General features: G+C 46.1%; 1 protein-coding gene across 4 annotated transcripts in view; it reads left to right on the top strand.

Moving 5' to 3' along the window:
* RBKS (ribokinase) overlaps positions 1 to 27,053 on the top strand; it is a 92,703-nt gene that overhangs the window by 7,966 nt on the left and 57,684 nt on the right. For all 4 annotated transcript variants that reach the window (XM_073628777.1, XM_073628779.1, XM_073628776.1 and 1 more), the window contains exon 3: positions 16,946 to 17,078. In XM_073628777.1, coding sequence (XP_073484878.1) covers positions 16,946 to 17,078 — 133 coding nt within the window. The remainder of the gene's footprint in view (positions 1 to 16,945; positions 17,079 to 27,053) is intronic.

The raw sequence follows: 27,053 nt of genomic DNA, 5'->3' as shown, positions 1-27,053 counted from the left end.
TGATGGGTATATAGGGATCGGTAGGTATATAGGGATCAGTGGGAATATAGATATTTATGGGAATATAGGGACTGGGGAGTATATAGAGATCGGTGGGTATATAGGAATCAGTGGGTATATAGATAATAATGGGTATATAGAGATTGGTGGTATATAAAGATTGGTGGGTATATAGAGATTGGTGGGTATATAGGGACCGGTGCGTATATAGGGACTGGTGTGTATATAGAGATGAGATCGGTAGGTATATAGGGATCGGACGGTATATAGGGATCAATGTGTATATAGGGATCGGAAGGTATATAGACATTGATGTGTATATAGGGACTGGTGGGTATATAGGGGTCGGTGGGAATATAGGGATCGATGTGTATATATGGATCGGAAGGTATATAGGGATCGATGTGTATATAGGGATCGGAAGGTATATAGGGATCGATGTGTATATAGGGATCGGAAGGTATATAGGGATCGATGTGTATATAGGGATCGGAAGGTATATAGACATTGATGTGTATATAGGGACTGGTGGGTATATAGGGGTCGGTGGGAATATAGGGATCGATGTGTATATAGGGATCGGAAGGTATATAGGGATCGATGTGTATATAGGGATCGGAAGGTATATAGGGATCGATGTGTATATAGGGATCGGAAGGTTTATAGGGATTGGTGGGAAAGCAGTCAGTTGAGGGTTAAGTCTGCTGGAGGTTTCCTTTTCCTGGGATGTGGGAGGAATGCGGATCGATCGCTCTGTCACATATTTCGGTTGTTTGGAATAACAGGATGTTTAGCGTCCTGCAGGCATGAGGTCAGTGGAATCCGTATTTATTGCGCTCGTCACCATGCCGACAGACTATGATGTCATCAGCCGGGTATTAATTGTCTTCCTGCCGGGTGAGAACATGAAAAGAGAAGTGAAATAAGATGGCAGATCGAATCCGGAGACGGATTTCACCGCAGACACCGAGCCAATCCACAGCCTGATATAAAGGATGTGTAACCCTTAATGTAGTATTGAACCCTCAGCGGCTTTTAGTGTAACACATTGAGAACAAAAAAATAAACTTTCCCCGGAAAACGATTTTTTTTACATTGTTACCCCACAAGAACTTTCAATTTTGCTCTCTCGGTGCTGCTTCCCTGAACTTCTGCCCTTCACAGGAAAGTAGTAACAGTGGACAGTGCACCCGTGTGCAGTGCATGCAGTTGTGGCATGATAGTATGGCAATTATTGGGTTAAAATAGGCGGTGAGGAGGCAACATATCACTTCACGGCCTATCAAACACCTCGGAAAAGCAATCCAAGTGTGAATCACTTTTCAGAGTAGCGGCAGTCCCTGGCGCCAGTGAGGAGACCAGATCATCCAGCACCCGGAGGAAAGATGCCAAATTGTGCCCCCCCTTCATTATGTGCGAGTTTATGAGGAGGAAGGGGAGAGAGAAGACAGCCGGCACCCCACCCCGGCTCTCTCCTCCTCTCTTTGCCGCTTCCAGCGCTGGGCTGACAGAGGTAGTCACTACTCCTGTCAGCCTTATAGTAGAAGGAAGATGCTGCGCCCCCCCATCTGCGGGGAGAAGCACCCTTCCGATTCAGGTTGGAGGGGGGATGGGATGATGTGACCATGCCAGTTACACCCTCATTATGAGGATAACACAAAGAGCCGTCTAAAAAGTGGACCTTGCCTCTTTAAAGAGGATCTCCGGTGCTGTCCTGTCCCTGACGCACACAGCGCAGAGCTGCGGGGGCACGCCGCAGGTTTGCGGGAATGGATACGGAGCAGCGTGACCCGGGTCAGTCATTCAATAAACATTCTTCTCATTCATACTATTAGAATCCCATCAGAGAGGCTGCTGAGCAACTCGTGCAGTCCGGACAGATGTATCTGTGGTATGCTAGGGAAGTATCGGCAAGGAAGACGGTATGGGGGGTTGAGGGGGGGGTAAAATCCCTGCCAATGGTTTTGTTGCTGTCTGTGCCATTCTGTCCTTTGTCAACCACTCCCCTCTTTCTTGTTTCGGTGTCACAGAGACAGGAAGTGAGAAAATCTCCCCGATGGGGGTCATAGAAAGAAATTTAATTGCCAGAAATGTGAACTCTATCCAAGGGCTCGGGGGGGGGGGGGTGTTGTTGGAATAGAGCTGCTTTCAATCACTGGCCTGGTGGGAGGAGCAGGGGAGGAGTGGCCTAGAGCAGGGACTCAGGAGGGTTGTTGGAAGTGACCTTCTGTCTATTGCTGGCCTGATAGAAGAGCAAGGATGTGACTTAGAACAAGGGTTCAACAGGATTGTTGGAATAGAACTGCTGTCAGTCATTGGCCTGATGGGGGGAGCAGCCAGGGCTCAGAGGGGTTGTCAGAATGGATATCCTGTCAATCATTGGCCTCATGGGAGGAGCTAGGGAGTGACTTAGAGCCAGGGCTCAGAGGGTTGTCAGAATGGAGTTCCTGTCAATCATTGGCCAGTCATAAAGCGTTACTGGATCTACTGATTACCAACAATACAGACCTGATCACGGATGTGGAAATACGGGGCAATTTAGGTAACAGTGATCACAGGTCAATTAGTTTCAGTATAAATCACACAAATAGGAAACATAAAGGGAATACAAAGACACTGAATTTCAAAAGAGCCAACTTCCCTAAACTACAAACCTTGCTAAAAGGCATAAATTGGGATAAAATATTAGGAACAAAAAATAAGAAGGAGAGATGGGTTTGCTTTAAGAGCATATTAAATAAGGGCATTAGCCAATGCATCCCATTGGGTAATAAATTTAAAAGAGCGAACAAAAGTCCTGGATGGCTTAACTCCAATGTAAAAATGCATATAAAAGCAAAGGAGAAGGCCTTCAAAAAAATACAAGGTTGAGGGATCATCATCAGCATTCAGACTTTATAAAGGATGCAATAAGAAATGTAAGGGTGCAATAAGGACGGCTAAGATAGAACATGAAAGACACATAGTGGAGGAGAGCCAATAAAATCCCAAGAAATTCTTTAAGTATGTAAACAGTAAAAAAGGGAGGACAGACCATATTGGCCCCATAAAGAATGAGGAGGGACATCTGGTTACAAAGGATGGGGAGATGGCAAAGGTATTGAATTTATTCTTCTCCTCAGTCTTCACGAGTGAATCGGGGGGCTTCAGTAACCAAAACTGCAGTGTTTATCCTCATGACACAACACAGGAAGCACCTCCATGGTTAACAGAGGACGGAATTAAAATAGTCTTGGGAAACTTAACATTAATAAATCACCGGGACCAGATGGCTTGCATCCGAGGGTACTTAGGGAACCCAATCAAGTAATTGCCAGACCGTTGTTCCTAATTTTTACAGACAGTCTATTGATTGGAATAGTACCAGCTGATTGGAGAAAAGCCAATGTAGCACCAATATTTAAAAAGAGCCCAAAATACATCCCTGGGAATTACAGACCAGTTAGCCTAACATCAATAGTATGTAAACTCTTGGAGGGGGTGATAAGGGACTATATACAAGAGTATAGTAATAAGAATGATATCATTAGCAGTAATCAGCATGGATTCATGAAGAATCGTTCTTGCCAAACCAATCTATTAACCTTCTATGAGGAGGTGAGTTGCCATCTAGATAAAGGAAGGCCCGTAGACGTGGTGTATCTGGATTTTGCAAAAGCATTTGACACAGTTCCCCATAAACGTTTACTGTACAAAATAAGGTCCGTTGGCATGGACCATAGGGTGAGTACATGGATTGAAAACTGGCTACAAGGGCGAGTTTAGAGGGTGGTGATAAATGGGGAGTACTCAGAATGGTCAGGGGTGGGTAGTGGGGTTCCCCAGGGTTCTGTGCTGGGACCAATCCTATTTAATTTGTTCATAAACGACCTGGAGGATGGGATAAACAGTTCCATCTCTGTATTTGCAGACGATACTAAGCTAAGCAGGGCAATAACTTCTCCGCAGGATGTGGAAACCTTGCAAAAAGACCTGAACAAATTAATGGGGTGGGCGACTACATGGCAAATGAGGTTCAATGTAAATAATGCATTTGGGTGGCAAAAATATGAATGCAATCTATAGACTGGGGGAAGAACCTCTGGGGGGATCTAGGATGGAAAAGGACCTGGGGGTCCTAGTAGATGATAGGCTCAGCAATGGCATGCAATGCCAAGCTGCTGCTAACAAAGCAAACAGAATATTGGCATTAAAAAGGGGATCAACTTCAGAGATAGAACGATAATTCTCCCACTCTACAAGACTCTGGTCCGGCCGCACCTGGAGTATGCTGTCCAGTTCTGGGCACCAGTCCTCAGGAAGGATGTACTGGAAATGGAGCGAGTACAAAGAAGGGCAACAAAGCTAATAAAGGGTCTGGAGGATCTTAGTTATGAGGAAAGGTTGTGAGCTCTGAACTTATTCTCTCTGGAGAAGAGACACTAGAGAGGGCATATGATTTCAATATATAAATACCGGACTGGTGACCCCACAATAGGGAGAAAACTTTTTTGCGGAAGGGAGTTTAACAAGACTCGTGGCCATTCACTAAAATTAAAAGAAAAGAGGTTCAAACTTAAACTACGTAGAGGGTTCTTTACTGTAAGAGTGGCAAGGATGTGGAATTCCCTTCCACAGGCGGTGGTCTAAAAAACTATTAGATAAGCACCTGAACAACCGCAACATACAGGTATATACAATGTAATACTGACATATAATCACACACATAGGTTGGACTTGATGGACTTGTGTCTTTTTTCAACCTCACCTACTATGTAACTACCATGGGATGAGCAAGGGAGTGACTTAGAGCAAAGGCTCAGAGGGGTTACCTGAATGGAGTCCCTGTCAATCATTGGCCTCATGGGAGGAGCAAGGGAGTGGCCTAGAGCAGTGGCTGGGGGGTTGTTGGAAGCAACCTTCTGTTAATTGCTGGCCTGGTGGGAGGAGCAGGGGAGTGGCCCAGGGTTGGGGGGGGTTGTTGTAATAGAGCTGCTTTCAACTGGCCTGGTGGGAGGAGCAGGGGAGTGGCCTAGAGCAGGGACTCAGGAGGGTTGTTGGAAGGGACCTTCTGTCATTTACTGGCCTGATAGAAGAGCAAGGATGTGACTTAGAACAAGGGTGCAACAGGGTCGTTGGAATAGAACTGCTGTCAGTCATTGGCCTAGTGGGAGGAGCAGCTGAGTGACTTAGAGTCAGGGCTCAGCGGGGTTATTGGAATAGAACCGCCATCATTGGCCTTGTAGGAGGAGCAGTCACCCTCTAGGAAGATGGACTGTAGGCATTATTTTGGATGGAGGATTCAGATGAATAGAAAGAAATCACAGAAAAATGCATCAGCAATATGAGAAGTATGTGAACTGTGCTTTCACATATATCCTTTGAGGGTTTAATAACACTTTAGGGGGTAATAAGTAATGGTAAATGTATATTGGATCTGAGTTCCTAAAACCTGGCATCTTCTTTGAGCACATTAAAAAAATGCACAATTTCTAAACGGTATCGGTCACGGTCAAGTGTTCTCCACATTACTGTAAAATCCAGGTTCAGGTCAAACTCTTCAGGAGCTGCCTGGGAACTCTTATCTCTTTAATGGGGACAGGAAGACCAATAAAATTCAGTTCTCATAACAGATTAGAAGATGATGGCTTGAGTTTAGTTCAGGGTCAGAATGTTGATAATGCCCCTGAGGACTGGCCCATAACCCCCAGAACCTCTCCATTCCCTCACAATGAGCCACATTAAAAGAGGAATTTACCAGCGTGAAGTCCATCATCCCGCTAATCTCCACTTTCCCAGCACTTCCTAATTCGCATCTTTACAACGGCAGCAGGAAGGGAGCTGTAAAACTCAATCCGTAACAGGAGATGTCCAGAGCTCTTCTGGTGATCAGAAGATTGCTTAATTGTGAGTGGCGTGACAAGTCAATTTTTGCTGGCACGTGAAGCTCAAATTCCATACTTTAGTTCTTTATCATGAGATGATGCTTATTCTCTACGACAGTCAACGACTGAGCCTAAGAAGGGAAAGCGGCCTCTTTCTAGAAGATTCACAGTTATTGACCTTCACTAATTATAGTCTACAAAACTTTTTTTTTTGCTAATCCTTCTGTGATACATTTATGTGTAAGACCACCCAAGGCTCATGTTCCTGGGATGGCTGGATGCTTAAAGAAACATATATGTGAGGACACAATACAATACAAAAGTGGGCACAATTTTTTTTATTAACTTACATGGATCGTTCAGATTTCACATGTTGATAGTGTAACTTTTCCTCTTTCTTTGTCCTCCTTCTCCTTCCTTTTCTTCTCCACCTTCTTCTTTTTCTCCTTCTCCTCCTTCTCCTTTTCCATCTTCTTCTTCTTCTCCTCCTTCTCTTTCTTCTCCTCCTTCTCTTTCTTCTTCTCCTCCTTCTCCTTCTTTTTCTCCTCCATCTCCTTCTTCTTCTCTTTCTCCTTCTTCTTCTCCTTCTTCTCATTCTTCTCCTCCTTCTCCTCCTTCTTCTTCTCTATCTCCTCCTTCTTCTCCTTCTTCTTCTCTATCTCCTCCTTCTTCTCCTTCTTCTTCTCTATCTCCTTCTTCTCATCCTTCTTCTTCTCTATCTCCTACTTCTTCTCCTCCTTCTTCTCTATCTCCTCCTTCTTTCTTCTTCTCTATCTCCTCCTTCTTCTCCTTCTTCTTCTCTATCTCCTCCTTCTTCTCCTTCTTCTTCTCTATCTCCTTCTTCTTCTCATTCTTCACCTCCTTCTCCTCCTTCTTCTTCTCTATCTCCTTTTTTTTCTCCTTCTCCTCCTTCTTCTCTATCTCCTCCTTCTTCTCCTCCTTCTTCTCCATCTCCTCCTTCTTCTTCTTGTTCTTCTTCTTCTTCTTCTTCTTCTTCTTCTCTATCTCCTCCTTCTTCTCCTTCTTCTTCTCTATCTCCTCCTTCTTCTCCTTCTTCTTCTCTATCTCCTTCTTCTTCTCATTCTTCTCCTCCTCCTCCTTCTTCTTCTCTATCTCCTTTTTCTTCTCCTTCTTCTCCTCCTTCTTCTTCTCTATCTCCTCCTTCTCCTCCTTCTTCTTCTCTATCTCCTTCTCCTCCTTCTTCTCCTTCTTCTCCTCCTCCTCCTCCTTCTTCTTCTCTATCTCCTCCTTCTTCCCCTTTTTCTCCTGCTTCTCCTTCTTCTTCTCCTCCTTTTTTTCTTCTCCCATCAAATGCTGCCACTGTGCCCATCAAATGCTGCCACTGTGCCCATCAAATGCAGCCACTGTGTCCATCATATGCAGCCACTATGCCATCAAATGCAGCCACTGTGCCCCATCAAATGCAGCCACTGTGCCCATCATATGTAGCCAATGTGCCATCAAATACCGCCACTGTGCCCATCCTTCCCAAGCAGACGCAACAAGTTGTCATTGAGTTCATGATGAAGGAGGGGTTCAGGCTCTCTGACATCCACAGAAGGCTACAGAATATTTACGGAGGTGGCACCATTGACCATTGACAAGATTCGCCAATGAAAAGACATTGCTCTTTTCTGGTACAATATTTTAAAATATATAGCTGTAACAATCCCACGCAGCAGATATGAACAGTGACCATAACAGTGCAATGTAATCATAATCAGTGGCAGCTGGTGCTCAAAAAATTTTTTGGGGGGGCGCAAACTGAAAAATTCTGAAAAATACTGAAAAAAAAACATCAATTGCAGCCTCAATGTGCCCATCAATTGTAGCCACTGTGCCCATCAAATGCAGCCACTGTGCCCATCAAATGCAGCCACTGTGCCCATCAGATGCAGCCACTGTGTCATCAGATGCAGCCACTGTGCCATCAGATGCAGCCACTGTGCCTATAAAATGCAGCCACTGTGTCCATCAAATGCCGCCACTGTGCCACATCAAATGCCGCCACTGTGGGCCCAATGCTCTGCACTCCGAGTCTACCTGTTTTGAAGCCTATTAGTGCCTATGGCTCTAATCAAATGCTTCAAAAATACACCCCCCGCCGCTGTAATGTAATGCATGAATCTATCCATTCTACATAGAGGGGGTGACTGGAGAGAGGGGGCGGCGCCCGTGCAGTCTTAATATACACATACTCACTGATACACATATAGAACGTGTTTTGTGAGATGAACTATCAGCAATAACCCCGCTGGTCAATGCCGGGGGTCAACACAAGGTGTCTGAGCTGTATTGCTCTGGGATTGGGGTGTGGAGCAGTCCACAAAAATCGGGAGAAATAAATCTTAACCCAAACTCACAAAAATAAAAGAGATTGGGGGGGGGGGAGCGCAGAATAGAAGAGGAGAAGGTTCCCCCAGGCCAGGGGGCAGAGGAGGTCAGATAGGGAGGACCAGGCTGGTCAGGTGCAAGGTTGGAAGAGCGTAAGACCACCACGGACCCCACACCTTAGAGTAGGAGTCATGGAGGATACTAGTCATCTTCTCATTAATCATGAGAGTCGTTAAAATAAGACATTGCTTTTTTCAATGGTGTCATCTCCATACACATGCACTGTAGCCTTCTGTGGATGCCAGACAGCCTGCACCCTCCTTCATCAAGAGCTCAGGGGCGGCACATTGCTTCTGATTGGAATCCTTTATTTACCTGCAATGAAAAAGAAGAAGGAAAAGAGTTACTATGGAGGAACTCTACCAACATGTGACATTTGAATGATCTATGTATATGTATTCAAAAATGTATGCCCAGTTTTCCGTTATGTTCGGTACATCCTTGTGTCTATATATTATATTGTAAAGCTCTGCGTAAACTGCTGATGCTATATAAATCCTGTATATTAATAATATATACTGTATACATATATATATATATATATATATATATACAGATCTCACAAAAGTGAGTACACCCCTCACGTTTTTGTAGATCTTTTCTTCTATCTTTTCATGTGACAACACTGAAGAAATGACACTTGTCTACAATGTAAAGTAGTGAGTGTACAGCTTGTATAACAGTGTAAATTTGCTGTCCCCTCAAAATAACTCAACACACAGCCATTAATGTCTAAACCGCTGGCAACAAAAGTCAGTACACCCCTAAGTGAAAATCTCCAAATTGGGCCCAAAGTGTCAATATTTTGTGTGGCCACCATTATTTTCCAGCACTGCCTTAACCCTCTTGGACATGGAGTTCACCAGAGCTTCACAGGTTGTCACTGGAGTCCTCTTCCCCTCCTCCATGATGACATCACAGAGCTGGTGGATGTTAGAGACCTTGTGCTCCTCCACCTTCCGTTTGAGGATACCCCACAGATGATCAATAGGGTTTAGGTCTGGAGACATGCTTGGCCAGTCCATCACCTTTACCCTCAGCTTCTTTAGCAAGGCAGTGGTGGTCTTGGGGGTGTGTTTGGGGTGGTTATCATGTTGGAATACTGCCCTGCGGTCCAGTCTCTGAAGGGAGGGGATCATGCTCTGCTTCAGTAGGTCACAATACATGTTGGCATTCATGGTTCCCTCAATGAACTGTAGCCCCCCAGTGCCGGCAGCACTCATGCAGCCCCAGACCATGACACTCCCACCACCGTGCTTGACTGTAGACAAGACACACTTGTCTTTGTCCTCCTCACCTGGTTGCCCCCACACACGCTTGTCACCATCTGAACCAAATAAGTTTATCTTGGTCTCATCAGACCACAGGACATGGTTCCAGTAATCCATGTGCTTAGTCTGCTTGTCTTCAGCAAACTGTTTGAGGGCTTTCTTGTGCATCATCTTTAGAAGAGGCAGTGTGCAGTGTGCGGCGTATGGTCTGAGCACTGACAGGCTGACCCCCCACCACTACAACCTCTGCAGCAATGCTGGCAGCACTCATACGTCTATTTCCCAAAGACAACCTCTGGATATGACGCTGAGCACGTGACCTCAACTTCTTTGGTGGACCATGGCGAGGCCTGTTCTGAGTGGAACCTGTCCTGTTATACCGCTGTATGGTCTTGGCCATTGTGCTGCAGATCAGTTTCAGGGTCTTGACAATCTTCTTATAGCCTAGGCCAGTGATGGCGAACGCGTGGCACACGTGCTGCTGCTGGCACGCCGAGCGGTCTCTGTCGGCACGCCGTGACAGTTGAGAAATTATACATTGAATCGTCCACACCGCAAACTACATCTCCCACAGTTCCCTGGGGCTAGCTGAGAGTTAGCTGTGACGTGTCCGAGTGGGCGTGACGCATGCTCCGAACACGAGCACTGAAGCCACGCCCCCCCCCCGTTCTCGAGCATCCGACGTTCCCTGCCGACGCACCTGCTGACGTGCCTGCTGTGGGAAATCCCTTCCTCTGAGCTATGGACACCACCAGAGAGACCGGGGACTGTCCCCACACTGCAGCCCAGCTGGAAACCGGAGGACAACCGACTCAACTACTCAAATGTGAGTTTAATAACCACTTGCTGACCGGGCCATAGCGCTGTCGGATTATTCTGGGAGGGCGTCCATGGATGTCCTCCCAGAATCTTGCTCCCGCGCACCCTACAGAGTGAGGGGGGAGGGGGAGAGATGATTTGCAGAGTATGGGTACTGAGCAGCGCTGTGGGCACTACAGATCCAGCCCACAGAGCTGCTCAGTACCCATACTCTGCAGTACTCTGCAGTATTCTGCCCATACTCTGCAGTACTCTGCCCATACTCTGCAGTACTATGCCCATACTCTCCAATACTCTACAGTACTCTGCCCATACTCTGCCCATACTCTGCCCATACTCTGCAATACTCTACAGTACTCTGCCCATACTCTGCAGTACTCTGCCCATACTCTGCAGTACTATGCCCATACTCTCCAATACTCTACAGTACTCTGCCCATACTCTGCCCATACTCTGCCCATACTCTGCAATACTCTACAGTACTCTGCCCATACTCTGCCCATACTCTGCAATACTCTGCAGTACTCTGCCCATACTCTGCAGTACTCTGCCCATATTCTGCAATACTCTGCAGTACTCTGCCCATACTCTGCAGTACTCTGCCCATATTCTGCAATACTCTGCAGTACTCTGCAAATACTATGCAGTACTCTGAAATACTCTGCAATACTCTTCCCATACTCTATAGTACTCTGCCCATACTCTGCAATACTCTGCCCATACTCTGCAGTACTCTGCCCATACTCTGCAGTACTCTGTCCATACTCTGCCCATACTCTGCAGTACTCTGAAATACTCTGCAATACTCTTCCCATACTCTGTAGTACTCTGCCCATACTCTGCAATACTCTGCCCATACTCTGCCCATACTCTGCAGTACTCTGCCCATACTCTGCAGTACTCTGCCCATACTCTGCAGTACTATGCCCATACTCTGCAACACTCTGCCCATACTCTGCAGTACTCTGCCCATACTCTGCCAATACTCTGCAGTACTCTGCCCATACTCTGCAGTACTCTGCCCATACTCTGCAGTGCTCTGCCCATACTCTGCAGTACTCTGCCCATACTCTGCAATACTCTGCCCATACTCTGCAATACTCTGCCCATACTCTGCCAATACTCTGCAGTACTCTGCCCATACTCTGCAATACTCTGCCCATACTCTGCCCATACTCTGCAATATTCTGCCCATACTCTGTAGTACTCTGCCCATACTCTGCAATATTCTGCCCATACTCTGTAGTACTCTGCCCATACTCTGCAATATTCTGCCTATACTCTGGAATACTCTGCCCATACTCTGCAGTACTCTGCCCATACTCTGCAGTACTCTGCCCATACTCTGCAGTACTCTGCCCATACTCTGCAGTACTCTGCCCCCAAAAAATGTTTAATGGAAAGCTCTGTTATTGTGTTTTTCTTTTTAAACAAATGCTGTTAATTAGTTGACAACTGTACGAGTTGTTTTTTCTAAACTAAAACCTTGGTATTTAGGTGTAATTGCGGTGTTGGCACTTTGCTTTACTGCCCATACTCTGCAGTACTCTGCCCATACTCTGCAGTACTCTGCCCATACTCTGCAATACTCTGCCCATACTCTGCCAATACTCTGCAGTACTCTGCCCATACTCTGCAATACTCTGCCCATACTCTGCCCATACTCTGCAATATTCTGCCCATACTCTGTAGTACTCTGCCCATACTCTGCAATATTCTGCCCATACTCTGTAGTACTCTGCCCATACTCTGTAGTACTCTGCCCATACTCTGCAATATTCTGCCCATACTCTGTAGTACTCTGCCCATACTCTGCAATATTCTGCCTATACTCTGGAATACTCTGCCCATACTCTGCAGTACTCTGCCCATACTCTGCAGTACTCTGCCCATACTCTGCAGTACTCTGCCCATACTCTGCAGTACTATGCCCATACTCTGCAGTACTCTGCCCATACTCTGCAATATTCTGCCTATACTCTGGAATACTCTGCCCATGCTCTGCAGTACTCTGCCCATACTCTGTAGTACTCTGCCCATACTCTGCAATATTCTGCCTATACTCTGGAATACTCTGCCCATGCTCTGCAGTACTCTGCCCATACTCTGTAGTACTCTGCCCATACTCTGCAATATTCTGCCTATACTCTGGAATACTCTGCCCATGCTCTGCAGTACTCTGCCCATACTCTGCAGTACTCTGCCCCCAAAAAATGTTTAATGGAAAGCTCTGTTATTGTGTTTTTCTTTTTAAACAAATGCTGTTAATTAGTTGACAACTGTACGAGTTGTTTTTTCTAAACTAAAACCTTGGTATTTAGGTGTAATTGCGGTGTTGGCACTTTGAAAAAAATAAGTCGTTTTATGTTGCAGTTTGTTCACTCGGGCTCAAAAAGGTTCGCCATCACTGTCCTAGGCCATCTTTATGTAGAGCAATAATTCTTTATTTTCAGATCTTCAGAGAGTTCTTTGCCATGAGGTGCCATGTTGTACTTCCAGTGACCAGTATGAGAGAGTGAGAGCGATAACACCAAATTTAACACACCTGCTCCCCATTCACACCTCAGACCTTGTAACACTAACGAGTCACATGACACCGGGGAGGGAAAATGGCTAATTGGGCCCAATTTGGAGATTTTCACTTAGGGGTGTACTGACTTTTGTTGCCAGTGGTTTAGACATTAATGGCTGTGTGTTGAGTTATTTTGAGGGGACAGTAAATTTACACTGTTATACAAGCTGTACACTCACTACTTTACATTGTAGACAAGTGTCATTTCTTCAGTGTTGTCACATGAAAAGATAGAAGAAAAGATTTACACAAATGTCACTGAGGGGTGTACTTACTTTTGTCAGATACTATATATATATACACACACACACTACCAGTCAAGAGTTTTGGATCATGATTGATTGGCTGCTTAACCAAGCACAGTAGCCAGGAAATGACAGTTCTGACCCCCAAATCGATGAGATGTTTGCTGCTTCCAGGTTCATTCGTCGCAGTGGAGATGGGGGAGGGGATGTTCCCCCCGCTTCCCACACGGCATCCTGATGTAGTTTACTTTGTTGTTGTTATCATGGGGAGCTGGCTGTCTTTTCTGGGTTCTTGCTACCGGCCCCTGATAAAGCACCGCCGGGGGCCGGCCGCCCTTCTGCAGCTCTGTGATGCCTCCGCCGATGCCTCCTGGGTTGTCTGATGTGAGTATCCCAGGAGGCTGCAGGGGCAGGGTGACAGCATTGGTGAGAATGGCAGCAGGGGGGGCGGAGTAGCCCATGCATTTAAAGCTGAACTAAACCCCTCAATTTAACAGTTTCTAAAAACAGTTGCATTCCCGGCATGTGCCAGGAATATAGCTGTCACATTGGTTGTGCTCTCAACCGAACTGTCATAACTGATCACATGTGCAGCATCATGGCAGTTGAAGGTCACACGGTGGCCAAGATGGCAGCTCCCTTGGCTAAAAACGATAGGAGGGTTTAGTTCCGCTTTAAAAAATAAGACAATGTGGAAAAGATGTATTTTGGAGTGAAGCTTTGCTTTTCCCGACTTGTTCATTCCCTGACTTGGGGTAGGCGGAACACTTTGGTGGGGGGTGGGTCAGCCACGCCTACTGACCTTTGACCTTTGGAAGAGGTTTCTATTCCAATCCCTGAGTCCTACCCTTGTTCTTCAAGGGGAAACCTAACTAAACCCCTAAACCCTAACCCCGACCCTAACCCCTAACCCCAGGCCTAGGGGGTTAGGGGTTAAGGTTAGGGGTTTAAACATTCAAGGCTTGCCTCAAAAGATAACTGTCACAGTTGCTTGTGCACTTAACCGAGCTGTCAAACCATAATGGCCGGGGTCATAACTGATCACATGGTAACTGCACATCAAACAGAAACTAAGATGGCAGCTTCCTTGGCTGAAAAGGGTAGGAGGGTTTAGTTCCAATTTAAAGGATAACTAAAGGCAAAACTTTTTTTTTTTTGTGTGTTGGATGGAGTGGAGAGGGATTAGAACCCCTGTCAGTTTTTATTGCTGTTTGTGCCCCCACCGTTAACCACTTCCGGACCGCCGCACGCCGATGTACGTCCAAACTTTGAAGGGGGATATCGTTGTTATGGCAGTAGCTACCATAACCCCGGTATCCCCGTTTTCGTGCGGCGGTCCTCTTTCTGATAAAAGTGGTCCCTGCGGCGGATTTGCCGCAAGATCACTTTTATCGGTGGCGGGAGAGGGGCCCCTCCCCCTCCGCGATCCGGTGCCCTCCGCCGCTTACCGGAGCCGTCGGTAGCGGCGGAGGCGATCGCATCCGTCTCCCTCCTCTGCCTGGAGACGAGTGAGGCTAAGATGGCGCCCGCTCGTCTCCATGACACTGCTGGGCGGAAGCGACGTCAAAACGTCACTTTCGTCCACGCCTCTTAAAGGCATATTTTTTCCAATGTCATTTTTCTAAATGAGTTTTTTTTTTTTTTTATTGCATTTTAGTGTAAATATGAGATTTGAGGTATTTTTGACCCCCCAGATCTCATATTTAGGAGGACCTGTCATGCTTTTTTTCTATTGCAAGGGATGTTTACATTCCTTGTAATAGGAATAAAAGTGACACTTTTTTTTTTTTTTTTTTTTTTTTTTTTAAAGTGTGTAAAAATAAATAAAATAATGTAAAATAAATAATAAAAAAAAAAAAAAAAATTTTTTTAAACCCCCCCGTCCCGACGAGCTCACGCGCAGAAGCAAACGCTTACGTGAGTAGCGCCCACATCTGAAAACGGTGGTCAAACCACACATGTGAGGTATCGTCGCGATCGGTAGAGCGAGAGCAATAATTCTAGCACTAGATCTCCTCTGTAACTCAAAACATGCAACCTGTAGAATTTTTTAAACGTCGCCTTTGCAGCACAGGAGGTTTTTCACCTTAATGCATAGAATGCAAACCTCGAGGGGTTTACAATCCATTTTAATTTGCAGGGATTTCCTCCCACTTCCTGTTTGGCTATGGGACAGGAAGTGAAGGAAAATCTCCCCATTGGGTCACAAATTGCAAAATAAAATCTGACAGGGGTTATAACCCTCCCTTTTTGTTTTGCCTATAGATCTACTTTAAGACTGAGAAGTGCATCAGAGCAGATTGTACCACTGCCAGATCTCAGTAATAGGTGTCGGTATCGGTGTGTCCCCCCCCACATTGCGTCAATCCCGACACCCCAAATCATCAGCCATACTGACCTACATATCAGTATTAGAGGTCGACCGATATGGGTTTTTCTATGGCCGATGCCGATATTTAGAAATCGCGGTGGCCGATTCCAATATGTGATGCCGATTTTTTTTGGGCCGATATATTTGGCCGATTTTTTGTTTTTTCCCTTCATCTCATAAAATCTAACAGTTAGACCCCTTTCACACTGGGGCGTTTTTCAGGCGCTTTTGGGCTAAAAAGAGCGCCTGTAAAGTGCCTGTAAAACGGCTCCCCTGCAGTCTCAGTGGGATATCCCGAGTGCTGTCACACTGAGGCGATGCGCTGGCAGGATGTAAAAAAAAGTCCTGCAAGCAGCATCTTTGGAGCGGTTTATACCACTCCTCCACCACTCCTGCCCATTGAAATGAATACGTACCACTGCCGAAGCGCCTGCAAAGCGTTTTGGCAGCGGCGCTTCAGGGGCGCATTTAACCCCTTCCTCAGCCGCTAGCTGGGTTATAAGCGCCCCGCTAGCAGCCGAATAGTGCCTCTAAAATGACGGTAAAGCGCCGCTAAAACTAGCAGCGTTTTACCATCAACGCATGCCCGCTCCAGTGTGAGAGCAACCTTAAGTGATACAGAAAATTTTTTACATTTAAACATTAAACAAAACAAACCTCCAATCAGTTCACTTGTATGTATAATTTAGAAAAAAAAAAAACTATCTTAAATATTAAATACACAAAAACAGGTGATCAAAACTTTTGGACGAAAAAAAAATGGGCTAACTTTACTGCTTAGTTTTTTTTTTTAATTCATTACTGTATTTTTTTTTTTTTTAAATTGCGTTTGAAAGACCGCTGCACAAATACCGCGTGACATAAAATATTGCAACAACCGCTATTTTATTCCCTAGGGTCTCTGCTAAAAAAAATATATATAATGTTTGGGGGTTCTAAGTGATTTTCTAGCAGAAAATACAGGATTTTTACTTGTAAGCAACAAGTGTCAGAAAAGATTTAGTCTTTAAATGGTTAAACTGAGAATTCCTCTACACGGAGTTCAGTCTATTGATAAAAAAGAACCTGAAGAGATACAATGTATCTTCTTATCAGACTTGGCTGCCCAGAGGAGGAGAGAAGAAAACTTTCAGGCAACTTGCATTGACTCTATTACAGAAGTCATTTGCAAGTCACGGCTGAAGTTACAATCGGCCTTTTTTATCAGCACAATCGGCCAATGCCGATTAAGTAAAAAACGCCAAATATCGGCCGATATATCGGTCGACCTCTAATCAGTATAAGAAATAATGAGTCTGATGTGAATGTACAATGTATATGGAAAGCTCTGCGTAAATTGACAGCTCTATATAAGTACCTTGAATAATAATAATAATAATAATGAGCGTCCTTCCTGTATTATTTTGCAGTGTGACCCCCCGCCTGCCCAAAGCCGGAGAGACCATACACGGCACCAAGTTCTTCATCGGGTTTGGTGGGAAAGGAGCCAACCAGTGTGTACAGGCCGCCAGGCTGGGGGCGCGGACCGCCATGGTGTGTAAGGTAAGGGGGGGAGGGGGCTCTCTGACTGGACTGGGCTGGCCGACCCTAAAGTGCGCGTTTTTCTGTCTGCGACCAGCAGAAGCAGGAACCCCCCCTCCCCTCCCCCCCTCCGTGTGATGATTTTGGTTCATAACTGGAATTCCTGCAGCCTGAAGACTAAATAAAACCTCCTCCCCGGTCTGTATGAAATATCTGTAGATTCCATTGTAATAATCCATCAGATTAATGATTGCAGAGACTTCCTATTCTCTGAGCTCATGTCGGGGGGGGGAGGGGAGGGGTGATGTTTGTAGGATCTCCGCCAACAACGTTTATAGAAACCGCCCCCCCCAGAAATAGTTTTAAGGTGGGTGACCCGCGACTGAGCTGGATGTTCCGTAGTGGCCGGTTACGCCCCCCATGGACCTTTGTGCTGGAAGATTCTGCATTTTGCAGAAAAAAGGATAATTATAGGGTTTGTCCTCCCGGAACTGATGTATTAATTTATAGTAGATGCTAGAGAGTTAACCACTTGAAGACCCCGGCCTCTTCTGGCACCTTTTCGTTTACAAGTTTAAATCAGTATTTGTTTTGGTAGAAAATGACTTATAACCTCCAAACATTTTATATTTTTTTTTAGCAGAGACCCTGGGGAATAAAATGGCGATTGTTGCAATTTTTTTTATATCACACGGTATTTGCGCAGCGGTTTTTCATATGCAATTTTTTGAGGGGGGGAAAAATTACACTTTTATGAATTCAAAACAAAACAAAAAAACGCAATGGGGGTTATTTACGAAAGGCAAATCCACTTTGCACTATATCTTCTTTTTTTTCCCATTATATGGAATATAGATGGACAAAGGCACAAACATAAAGTAATATACTTCTAATAGATACACGATTGTACATAAGTTAGCGGTTATGCTCTTTTACAGGGGTTTTAAAATTTTTTTATTTTTTTTTTCTTGATTTGTTTTTCTTCCCCCGTCATTGATGGTAGGCCTCATGCACATTTTTGGCATGTAATGTAAAACAGATACACGATTGCATATAACTTAGGTAGAGATTACATTCTCTTTTACAGGGGACTTAAAGTGGGGTTCCACCCAAAAAAACAAAAATACATGAAAAATCCTAAAAAAAAAAACAAAAAAAAACAAAAAAAAATTGGATATTTTTTTTTTTTAACTTACCTCTAAATGCCTGTTGCTAGGGGGTCCCTCGTAGTCTGCCTCTTCCAGTGCCTGGGCTGGTGACATCACTTCCCCCTCGGCACAGGAAGGGCTCCACTCTGTTCCCTCCCTCCTGTCAATCATCTGGGACCCATTACAGGTCCCAGGTGACTGAGAGGCCAATCACGGCGCGCGGCGCCGCTCGCGCATGCGCAGTGGGTACCAGGCTGTGAAGCCACAGCCCGGCGCCCACAGTTGCAATGCCGGCGCCGCTGAACAGAGGGGGAGACGAGCGGGGCTTGGATCCCCCCGCATCGCTGGACCCCGGGACGGCTAAGTGTCCTATTAAAAGTCAGCAGCTGCAGTATTTGTAGCTACTGACTTTTAATTTTTTTTTTTTTTTACTGGACCCCCTGGGTGGAACTCCTCTTTAAAATTGTTTTTTGTTTTGTTTTTGTTTTTCTTCCCCTGTCATTGATGGTAGGTTCCATGCACATTTTTTGTAATAATTCATTTATTTATTTTCCCTTTTTTTTGGATTGTGCCCCCCTTTTGCCTCCACTTCTTCCCCTTCCCTCTCCCCTTTCCTCCTCCCTTTTTTTTATTTATTTCTTTTTTTTTTTTTTTGGGGGGAGTTTTATTTTTTTTTTTTTTAAATGTTTGGATGAGGTGGGGATGGTGGGTTCTAAATATTGTATAGAAGGGTTTATTAGATAAACGATATAATTGAAAAAAGTGATTTAAGGTAGAAGAGCAAAGATAAAAGTGTATATATACAGTCTACTCTTTAATTTTTTCTTTGTTTCTATATATCTTTTTGTATAGTATTGTATGGCTTGTCCTAAATATAAAAAAAAAAAAAAAAAATTAATAAAAATAGACTTATAAAAAAAAAAAAAAAAGTGAATTGAAAGTGCACTTGGAAGTGCAGTCGCTGTAGATCCGAGGGGGACATGCAAGGAAAATAAAAAACAGCATTTTAGCTTGCACATGATTGAAAGATAAAATCAGCAGAGCTTCCCCTCATTTTAGATCTTCCCCCTCAGATCTACAGCGACTGCACTTCCAAGTGCACTTTCAGTGCAAAGTGGATTTGCCTTTAGTAAATAACCCCCAATATATACCAAAGCTGTGATTAAGCACCAAGAATGGTGTGAAACGCGTTAGCTGTATTGCTTGCTGAATCTTATTCCCTCGCTTGGTGTATGGACTGTAGTTTTTTTATGCTTTTTTGCAATCAAACAGCGGCGGCCCACCAATTAAGGGTGCACGGGGCTCCGCCCCCCCTCCCCCCTCTATCCACACCACCCCATATATGGTTAATGGATAGATTCATGCATAGGATGAATCTGTCCACGGCCGCCCGCAGGCCACCCCCTATTCATGCGTCCAGCCCCTTCCAGGACGCCGGACGCATGAATTACAGCAGCGGGGGGTGTTTTTTTTAAGCAGAGGCTCTAATAGGCTTCAAAATAGGGTGGGCTCGGATCGCAGAGCCGCTCCCTGATGTGCCCACGGATCCCCGATGAGCCTCCAATCCCCAATGTGACCACCGATCCCCGATGAGCCTCCAATCCCTAATGTGTCCACCGATCCCCAATGTGACCACCAATCCCCATTGAGCCTCTGATCCCCGATGGACCACCGATCCCCGATAAGCCTCCGATCCCCGATGTGCCCACCGATCCCCGATGAGCCTCCAATCCCTGATGTGTCCACTGATCCCCAATGTGACCACCAATCCCCATTGAGCCTCCGATCCCCGATGGACCACCGATCCCCGATGAGCCTCCGATCCCCAATGTGACCACCGATCCCCGATGAGCCTCCGATCCCCGATGTTCCCACCGATCCCCGATGAGCCTCCAATCCCCGATGTGCCCATTGATCCCCGATGAGCCTCCAATCCCCGATGTGCCCATTGATCCCCGATGAGCCTCCAATCCCCGATGTGCCCACCGATCCCCAATGATCCCTGATGTTTTACTGGCAGTTGTAAAAAAATCACAGATTTTTACAAACTGTCAGTAAGTTTACTGGCGGTTGGCAACCCTGGCGGGGGGATGGGGTGAGTAGCTGTAAGAGTGCGTCCTCTTTTTTTCTGTTCTCTTTTTCTCTTTATGTACAGACTGATTTTACAATCCTTGGATCTGATTCACAGGATTGTTTCTTTTTACTCACATTGTCCATGTTACGATCGGTACGTGACGTATTAATCGCACGGAAGGTTTGATAGCGGTGGTTTTTTTCCCCAGAAACGTTTGCTCCGGCCGAAGTTTAGAAAAGCTCCCAGGTGACCATCGCAGGGCCTGGCATTCCTGGAAGATGTGTTTTTATCCTTTATTAAATTCAACAGCCGAGGCTATTCCTGTCTTCCCCATAAACAGGTCTATATCCAGCACCTTGCCGGCTATTATTAGACCAATCAGGAACGGTTATTTTTATATTGAGCCGCTCCATTCTCTCTGCTGGAGCAACACAAAAAGCCTCCCAATGAATGAATCTATATATAAAACATGCAGAGTGCCCATTAAAAAATCCAACAAAAGGTAAAGAAAAAGACCGACTGTGTAATTATAAGGCCCCGTACAGACTGAGCGCCAAAAACAGCGATTGTAACATTTGTTTTGGCCTCTAAATACCCCTCAACATTAGCCTATGGGGCAGATTTACCAAAACTGGGACACACGGAATCTGGTGCAGCTGTACATAGGAACCAATCAGCTTCTAACCTTCAATTGTTTTAAACTTTCTTTATTGTTGTCCATCACATCTCAACAAATACAGTTCAGTACAAATTCGTTAGTGACAGACTTTTCTTATATCAACATTAGCAGTAATTTGCATATTCGTATTTAACAAGTATAAAATAAAATAAAGTGAAATAAAATATAAATAAAAAAAAAAAAAAAAAAAAAAAAAAAAAAAAAAAGGGGGGGGGGGGAGGGGGAACAAAAAAGGCATAGAAAAAGGGGGAAAGGGGGGGGGTAGTCTAGGGCTGTGTTAAAATTTCTGTTGAGACCGTGAGAACTGATCTCGTGGTTGGTACCAGTATATGCTACATTGAGGTTTACAGGTCCTCGGGGGCGGCGACCAGCAGTAGCCCCCGCCCACCGCAGACCCTCCGACCTGAGCAATAATGATCTTCCGGACCAGGGAGAGGTAAGCCGCAGACCGTCCGAACCGCCACCACCGGGCGCGCCCTCCGGAGGAGGGGGGCACAGGGCCTCCATCTGTCCTCCCCCGGCGCGCCCCCGGGACCGCGGGTCCGTCCTCGCCCACACGGCCTCCCCGGCCAGGAGAGCAGCTTTTCTTCAATTTTAACCGGTAAGTTATGCTAGGTGCCCATACTCTATATAATCAACAAACAGTGTCATAAATAATATCACTTGATAGGGTAAGAGAAGTAGGGGTAAGAAGAGGAAAGAATAGAAAATAGGGTGGAGGAGTGGCAGGGAGGGTGGGTGGGGTAAGGAGGGGTAGATAGGGTCAAACCTTATTCACTCATGCTTCTCCGATCATCCACTCCGGACTATCCGCCCCCAGGCAGCCCCTTGGTTCTGGCAAAGGCATCTGAGTCCATGTGCGATCTATATTCAGTCTTAAGGAGAAACCATGGTGGGAGCTATTTAGGGTGGGCTCTGTGGCCCAATGTGGGATCCGCCAATTTTAGAAGGGAAATGTCCAGGCTAGAGGGTGCATAGGAGGTATCATGGAAGTGTTCTTGCCATATTGACCATATGGCTGTGTGCTTAACTGTAGTGTTTTTGCCTATTGCCACCCATTCCTCTGCTTCCCTTATTGCATTAACCCTGCATATCCACTCCTCTTTGCTCGGTATCTGCTCTTTCTTCCAGAAGATAGGAAGTAGACGCTTAGCGGCATTGAGCAAATGAGGTAGTGCGCTTTTTTTGTAGCGACTAACTGGTACAGGGGGGATATGCAGAAGGAAATGTTCCGGGGAGAAGGGGATCTCTATTCCGAGGATATCTTTAATCTGGACCTTAATCATCTGCCAGTATGTCGTTATTCGTGGGCACTCCCACCACAAATGTAGGAGGGTGCCTCGGCCTCCGCATCCCCGCCAACACCGATCCGAGCTAGCAGGATAAATCCGCGCCAGGTCGGATGGGACTCTGTACCAACGTGTTAATAATTTGTAATTTGTCTCTTGCATTTTAGAGTCCAGCGAGCTGGAGTGTGTGAATTGGTACATGCATGCTAGTTGAGGCTCGGAGAACCCCTTCCCAAGGTCTGTCTCCCATGCTCTTATATAAGTAGGTTTAGAGGCCGAGGCCGAGGACCCCAGTAATTGATAAAGTTCAGAAATCATGTGTGGGACCGGTTCTTCCAGTATAAACAGTCCCTCAAAAGGCGAGAGTGTTGAGATGTCTCTAATAGAGTTGCCGTGTACTGCAAAAAAGTGGTGCAATTGTCTGTACTTCCAGAAATTTAGGTGTGGGCTACCTGGTCTATTTCCCAGGGACTCAAAGGGCAGAAGCTTCCCATCTCTCAGTAGTTTGCCACAGCTGGCGTTCTTGTCATCTACCCAGGCTTCAAAGAACCCTGCATGTTCCCCCGGTACAAACCAGAGGAATCCGCCCAGTGGGGCCAGCGGGGACACAGGGGGGGCTAAGTTTAACCTTCTGTTTACTCTGTCCCATATGTCAAGCGTAGATATCGTTAATGGGGACGTCGAATCTGATAATCCCCTGTGTTCCCGCGAGAGCCACAGGGCGTAGGACAAGTTTCTGCCCGCCATATATTTTTCCATGGTCACCCATAGTTTGGAATGTCCATGGAAGTGCCAATTTAGAGTTCTCTGTAGGGCAATAGCCTGGCAGTATCGCTGTAAGTCCGGGACTCCCAGCCCTCCGTATCTTTTCGAACGTCTCAGCACCTTCATAGCAATTCGTGGCTTCTTTGAATTCCAAATGAAGGTGGAGATCAAGTTGGATACTTGTTTAAAAAAGGTTTTGGGCAGGCGTATGGGAAGCATCTGCATGTAAAACAGGATTCTGGGGAGTACGTTCATTTTTATTATATTTGTCCTGCCTATCCATGTGAAAGCTGTCTTCGTCCAATGTATTAAGTCTAGTTTAATTTCTGTCAAAAGTCTGGGGAAGTTTGTGGTATATAGAGTGTCAAAGCTGTCCGTCAGTTGTATGCCTAGGTAGCGTAAAGAAGATTTAGTCCACGTGAAAGGGAATGCTGCTTTTAAGCTCTTTGTCATGGAGGAAGACAGGTTGACAGGTAGAATTTCCGATTTATTATAGTTGATTTTAAAATTAGAAAGTGTACCAAAGTTTTTGAGCTCCCGCATCAGGACCGGCAACGAGACCAGGGGATTGGTTAGGTGAAACAGTACGTCGTCTGCGTAGGCTGAGAGTTTGTGCTCTATAGCACCCACCGTCAGCCCTGTGATATCTGTGTTTGCTCTCACTCTACGAAGCAGTGGTTCTAAGGCCAGGGCGAAGAGGAGGGGGGAGAGCGGGCACCCCTGTCTCGTGCCGTTCCCAATCGGGAACTTGGATGAGAGAATCCCATTAACCTTAACCTGTGCACAAGGTTCCGAGTAAAGGGCCAGTATCCAAGCTAGCATATTTGGGCCCAACCCCATTGAGGTTAAGACCTCTCTGAGATAAGACCAATCTATGCGATCGAACGCCTTCTCGGCGTCGGTGGAGAGTATTAGGTAAGGGGGGGGTACATCTTTAGTTTTAGCCCAATGTATAAGTTGAATCGCACGGATTGAGTTGTCTCGAGCTTCGCGTCCTACAATAAAACCCGTCTGGTCTAAGTGAACTATAAGGGGGATAAGGTGTTTCAGTCGGTTTGCAAGGATTTTCGCTAAGATTTTTACGTCCGTATTTAGTAAGGAAATGGGGCGGTAACTCTGTGGGACAGTTGGGTCTTTACCCTCCTTCGGTATAACCGAGATGTATGCTAAGAGAGCTTCAGATGGGATTTTGCTTCCCTTTACTAGGGAATTGAAGTATTTACACATGTGGTTCGTGAGGAGCAGGGAGAATTTGGCATAATATGCTATAGTAAATCCATCAGGACCTGGGCTTTTCCCATTGGGTAAAGATTTAATGGTGGACTCAAGTTCCGTGGTAGTGATGGGGGATTCTAGGTCAGCTAGTTGGTCTTCAGTCAGGGGGGGGCAGTCCGTTGGTGGATAGATAGTCTCGAATTTTGGTCCGTCTGTTTTCCTTAGCTTCATGGGTAGTTTTCGCATCTAGGTTGTAGAGTTCGGCGTAATAGTCGCGGAACCCTTCTGCTATCTTGGAGGAGTGGAATGTCATATCACCCGTGGGGGATCGAAGTTTGTGTACTTGCATTTGGGCCCGTTTTGCCCGAAGCGCTCTTGCGAGCATGCGTCCGCACTTGTTACCATGTTCGTAGTATCGGTGGGATAAGTGTCGCAATTGTTTACGCGCCTGTCGTTCTAACAACCGTGAGAATATGTCTCTGAGTTCCGTTAGTTCTCGTAGGTCATCTGAGGAACCTCCCGCCTTGTGTTTAAGTTCCGCCTGCTGAAGTGCATTTAGAACTCTATTATAGTCAGCTTGCCTTTCTTTCTTTAATCTTGACCCCTGTGCAATAAGTTCGCCTCGTGCAACGGCCTTGTGACATTCCCATATTGTACCCTCGCTCAGATCTCCTTGATTATTCTCTCGGAAGTAATTTTTTATCGTGTCTGAGACCTGGGCTTCCACTACAGGGTCATCTAATAAGTATTCATTAAGGCGCCAGTTCCAGGTTTTCCGGGAGCCTGTTGGAATGATAAAAGAGGCCTGGACCGGGGCATGGTCTGAGATGGTTATGTTTCCTATGGAAGAGCTTTGAAGGAGCTCCAAGGTCGGTCGGTCAAAATAGATCAAGTCTATACGTGTGTAAACGTTATGTACCGCGGAATAATAACTGTAGTCCCTCTCTGTGGGGTGAAGGGCCCTCCAGCAGTCAACTAGGCCCATCATCTGAAGGGATTTTCGAAAGTGCCGAAGGAATGCGTGTGAATGGGAGGGTTTGCTGTGTGAAGTGTCTAGGGATGGGTCTGGGCTCACATTAAAGTCGCCTCCTAAAACTAGGGATCCCTCTCTGAACTCCTCTAGTTTCTCTATAATTGAATCAAGGAAGGTCAATTGATTCGAATTGGGGGAATAGATATTGGCGAGGGTGTATTTGGTGCCCGCTATGGTCCCTTTCAGAAAGACATATCGTCCCAGGGGGTCAGTCTTGATGTCTGAATATTGGAAGGGGCAGTTTTTGTGGATAGCTATGGAGGTGCCTCTGGACTTGTTGACTGGGGAGGTACTATGGTACCACTGACTGTAGATATGTGTCGGTAGTTTTGGTATGGCATGGTGTGTGAAGTGTGTTTCCTGTAGGAAAACTATTTGCGCCCTGGACTTTCTTAGTTCCCACCACAGCTTACTCCGCTTACAGGGTGAGCAGAGACCACGGACATTATAAGAGATTACCTTAACCGTTGTCATTGAAGAATGTTGGCGTAGGTCGGCTGCGGTCCCGGGGGCGGAGTCCGGAGCGGGCGACGGCAATCGGATAGACCCTGTTAGGGAAGAGGAGAGCAAGAAAGAGGCCAGGGAGGGAGAAGAGAATAGAGAAGGAAGGTGAAAAAACAAAATTAAAAATACAATTAAATTTAGAACAAACTTTAACGTTAGCATAGCCATATGCAACATTTAAATGTAAAGAGAACCTAACAATGGTTCTATATAGGCACAGACTGGGCTCAATGTGCCCCCCTTCGTCAGGGGACCCATTTTGTCCAGGTCCGGTATCCCAAATGGGATTAGTGCCCAAACATGGGCAGCCTACTGGGGGAACGTGGGCCGCCATGGAGGGGAGAAGGGAGAGGGGGTCCGCCCCGCTCCCATCTCTTAAATGCTGAGTTGTGACCCTTAGATCTGGGGGGTTGTTGGAAATGGCATGATAGGGGGTTAGGGGGGGGAATTGTATACTTGGGGGAGGCCCGGGGAGAGTAGTACTAGTAGCTAAGGAGGTCTGGAAACATCCTCCATCTGTGTCTGTTCAGGAAGCGGGTGAGAGCCTTGACCAGTTTTATGTAGGCAGAACATTGTCGGGACCGGGTCAGACCAGTCTCAGCAGCAGTTAAACTGTAGAGGAAGTTCCAGATCTGTAAGTGATCTAATAATAAGGGGTGCCTCCGAGACAGGGGAGTAGGGACTCAGTTCGGGATCCTGACGTTGCCATCAGTTCATCATCGCATGGTCCCCTCGCCAATCCGGAAAGTCAACTTTGCCAAGTCCCAGGGCAGAGAGAAAGTGAGGGAGATCATCTTTGGTGCGCAGGGTGGCTGAACGGCCATCTTTAAAGGCTTGTAAGTAAAAGGGAAAGCCCCAGCGGTATGTGAGACCTGCTTCTTGGAGGGCCAGCAAGACAGGTTTTAGGGCTCGACGTTGCATCAGCGTGCGTCTGGAGATGTCCTGGAAGAAACAGAGGTGGGCGCCATCGAAATCAAAATAAGGTCTGTTGCGCATTTTTTGCATTATTCGTTCTTTGAGAGTGTATTTATGCAACTTGCATATTATGTCTCGTGGGTTGTCAGCGTCTTGGGACGGTGGTCGCAGGGCTCGGTGGGCACGATCAATCTCAATGGGCTCTGTATCTGGTAAGTCCAGGATCTCCCTGAATATGCCTTGCAGGGAAGGGATAATGTCCCTGGGGGCTGTTGCTTCTGGCATACCTCGGATACGGATGTTTGCCCTTCTGCTGCGATTTTCAAAATCGTCAAGTTGTGACAATAATAAGTCCAGCTTTTGATCCTGAGCTG

This window comes from Aquarana catesbeiana, linkage group LG04 (assembly GCF_042186555.1).
Source record: "Aquarana catesbeiana isolate 2022-GZ linkage group LG04, ASM4218655v1, whole genome shotgun sequence".
In the NCBI taxonomy this organism is placed as follows: Eukaryota; Metazoa; Chordata; class Amphibia; order Anura; family Ranidae; genus Aquarana; species Aquarana catesbeiana.
Note: the sequence above shows the minus strand (reverse complement) of the source record. Positions and strands in the feature narration are given on the sequence as shown.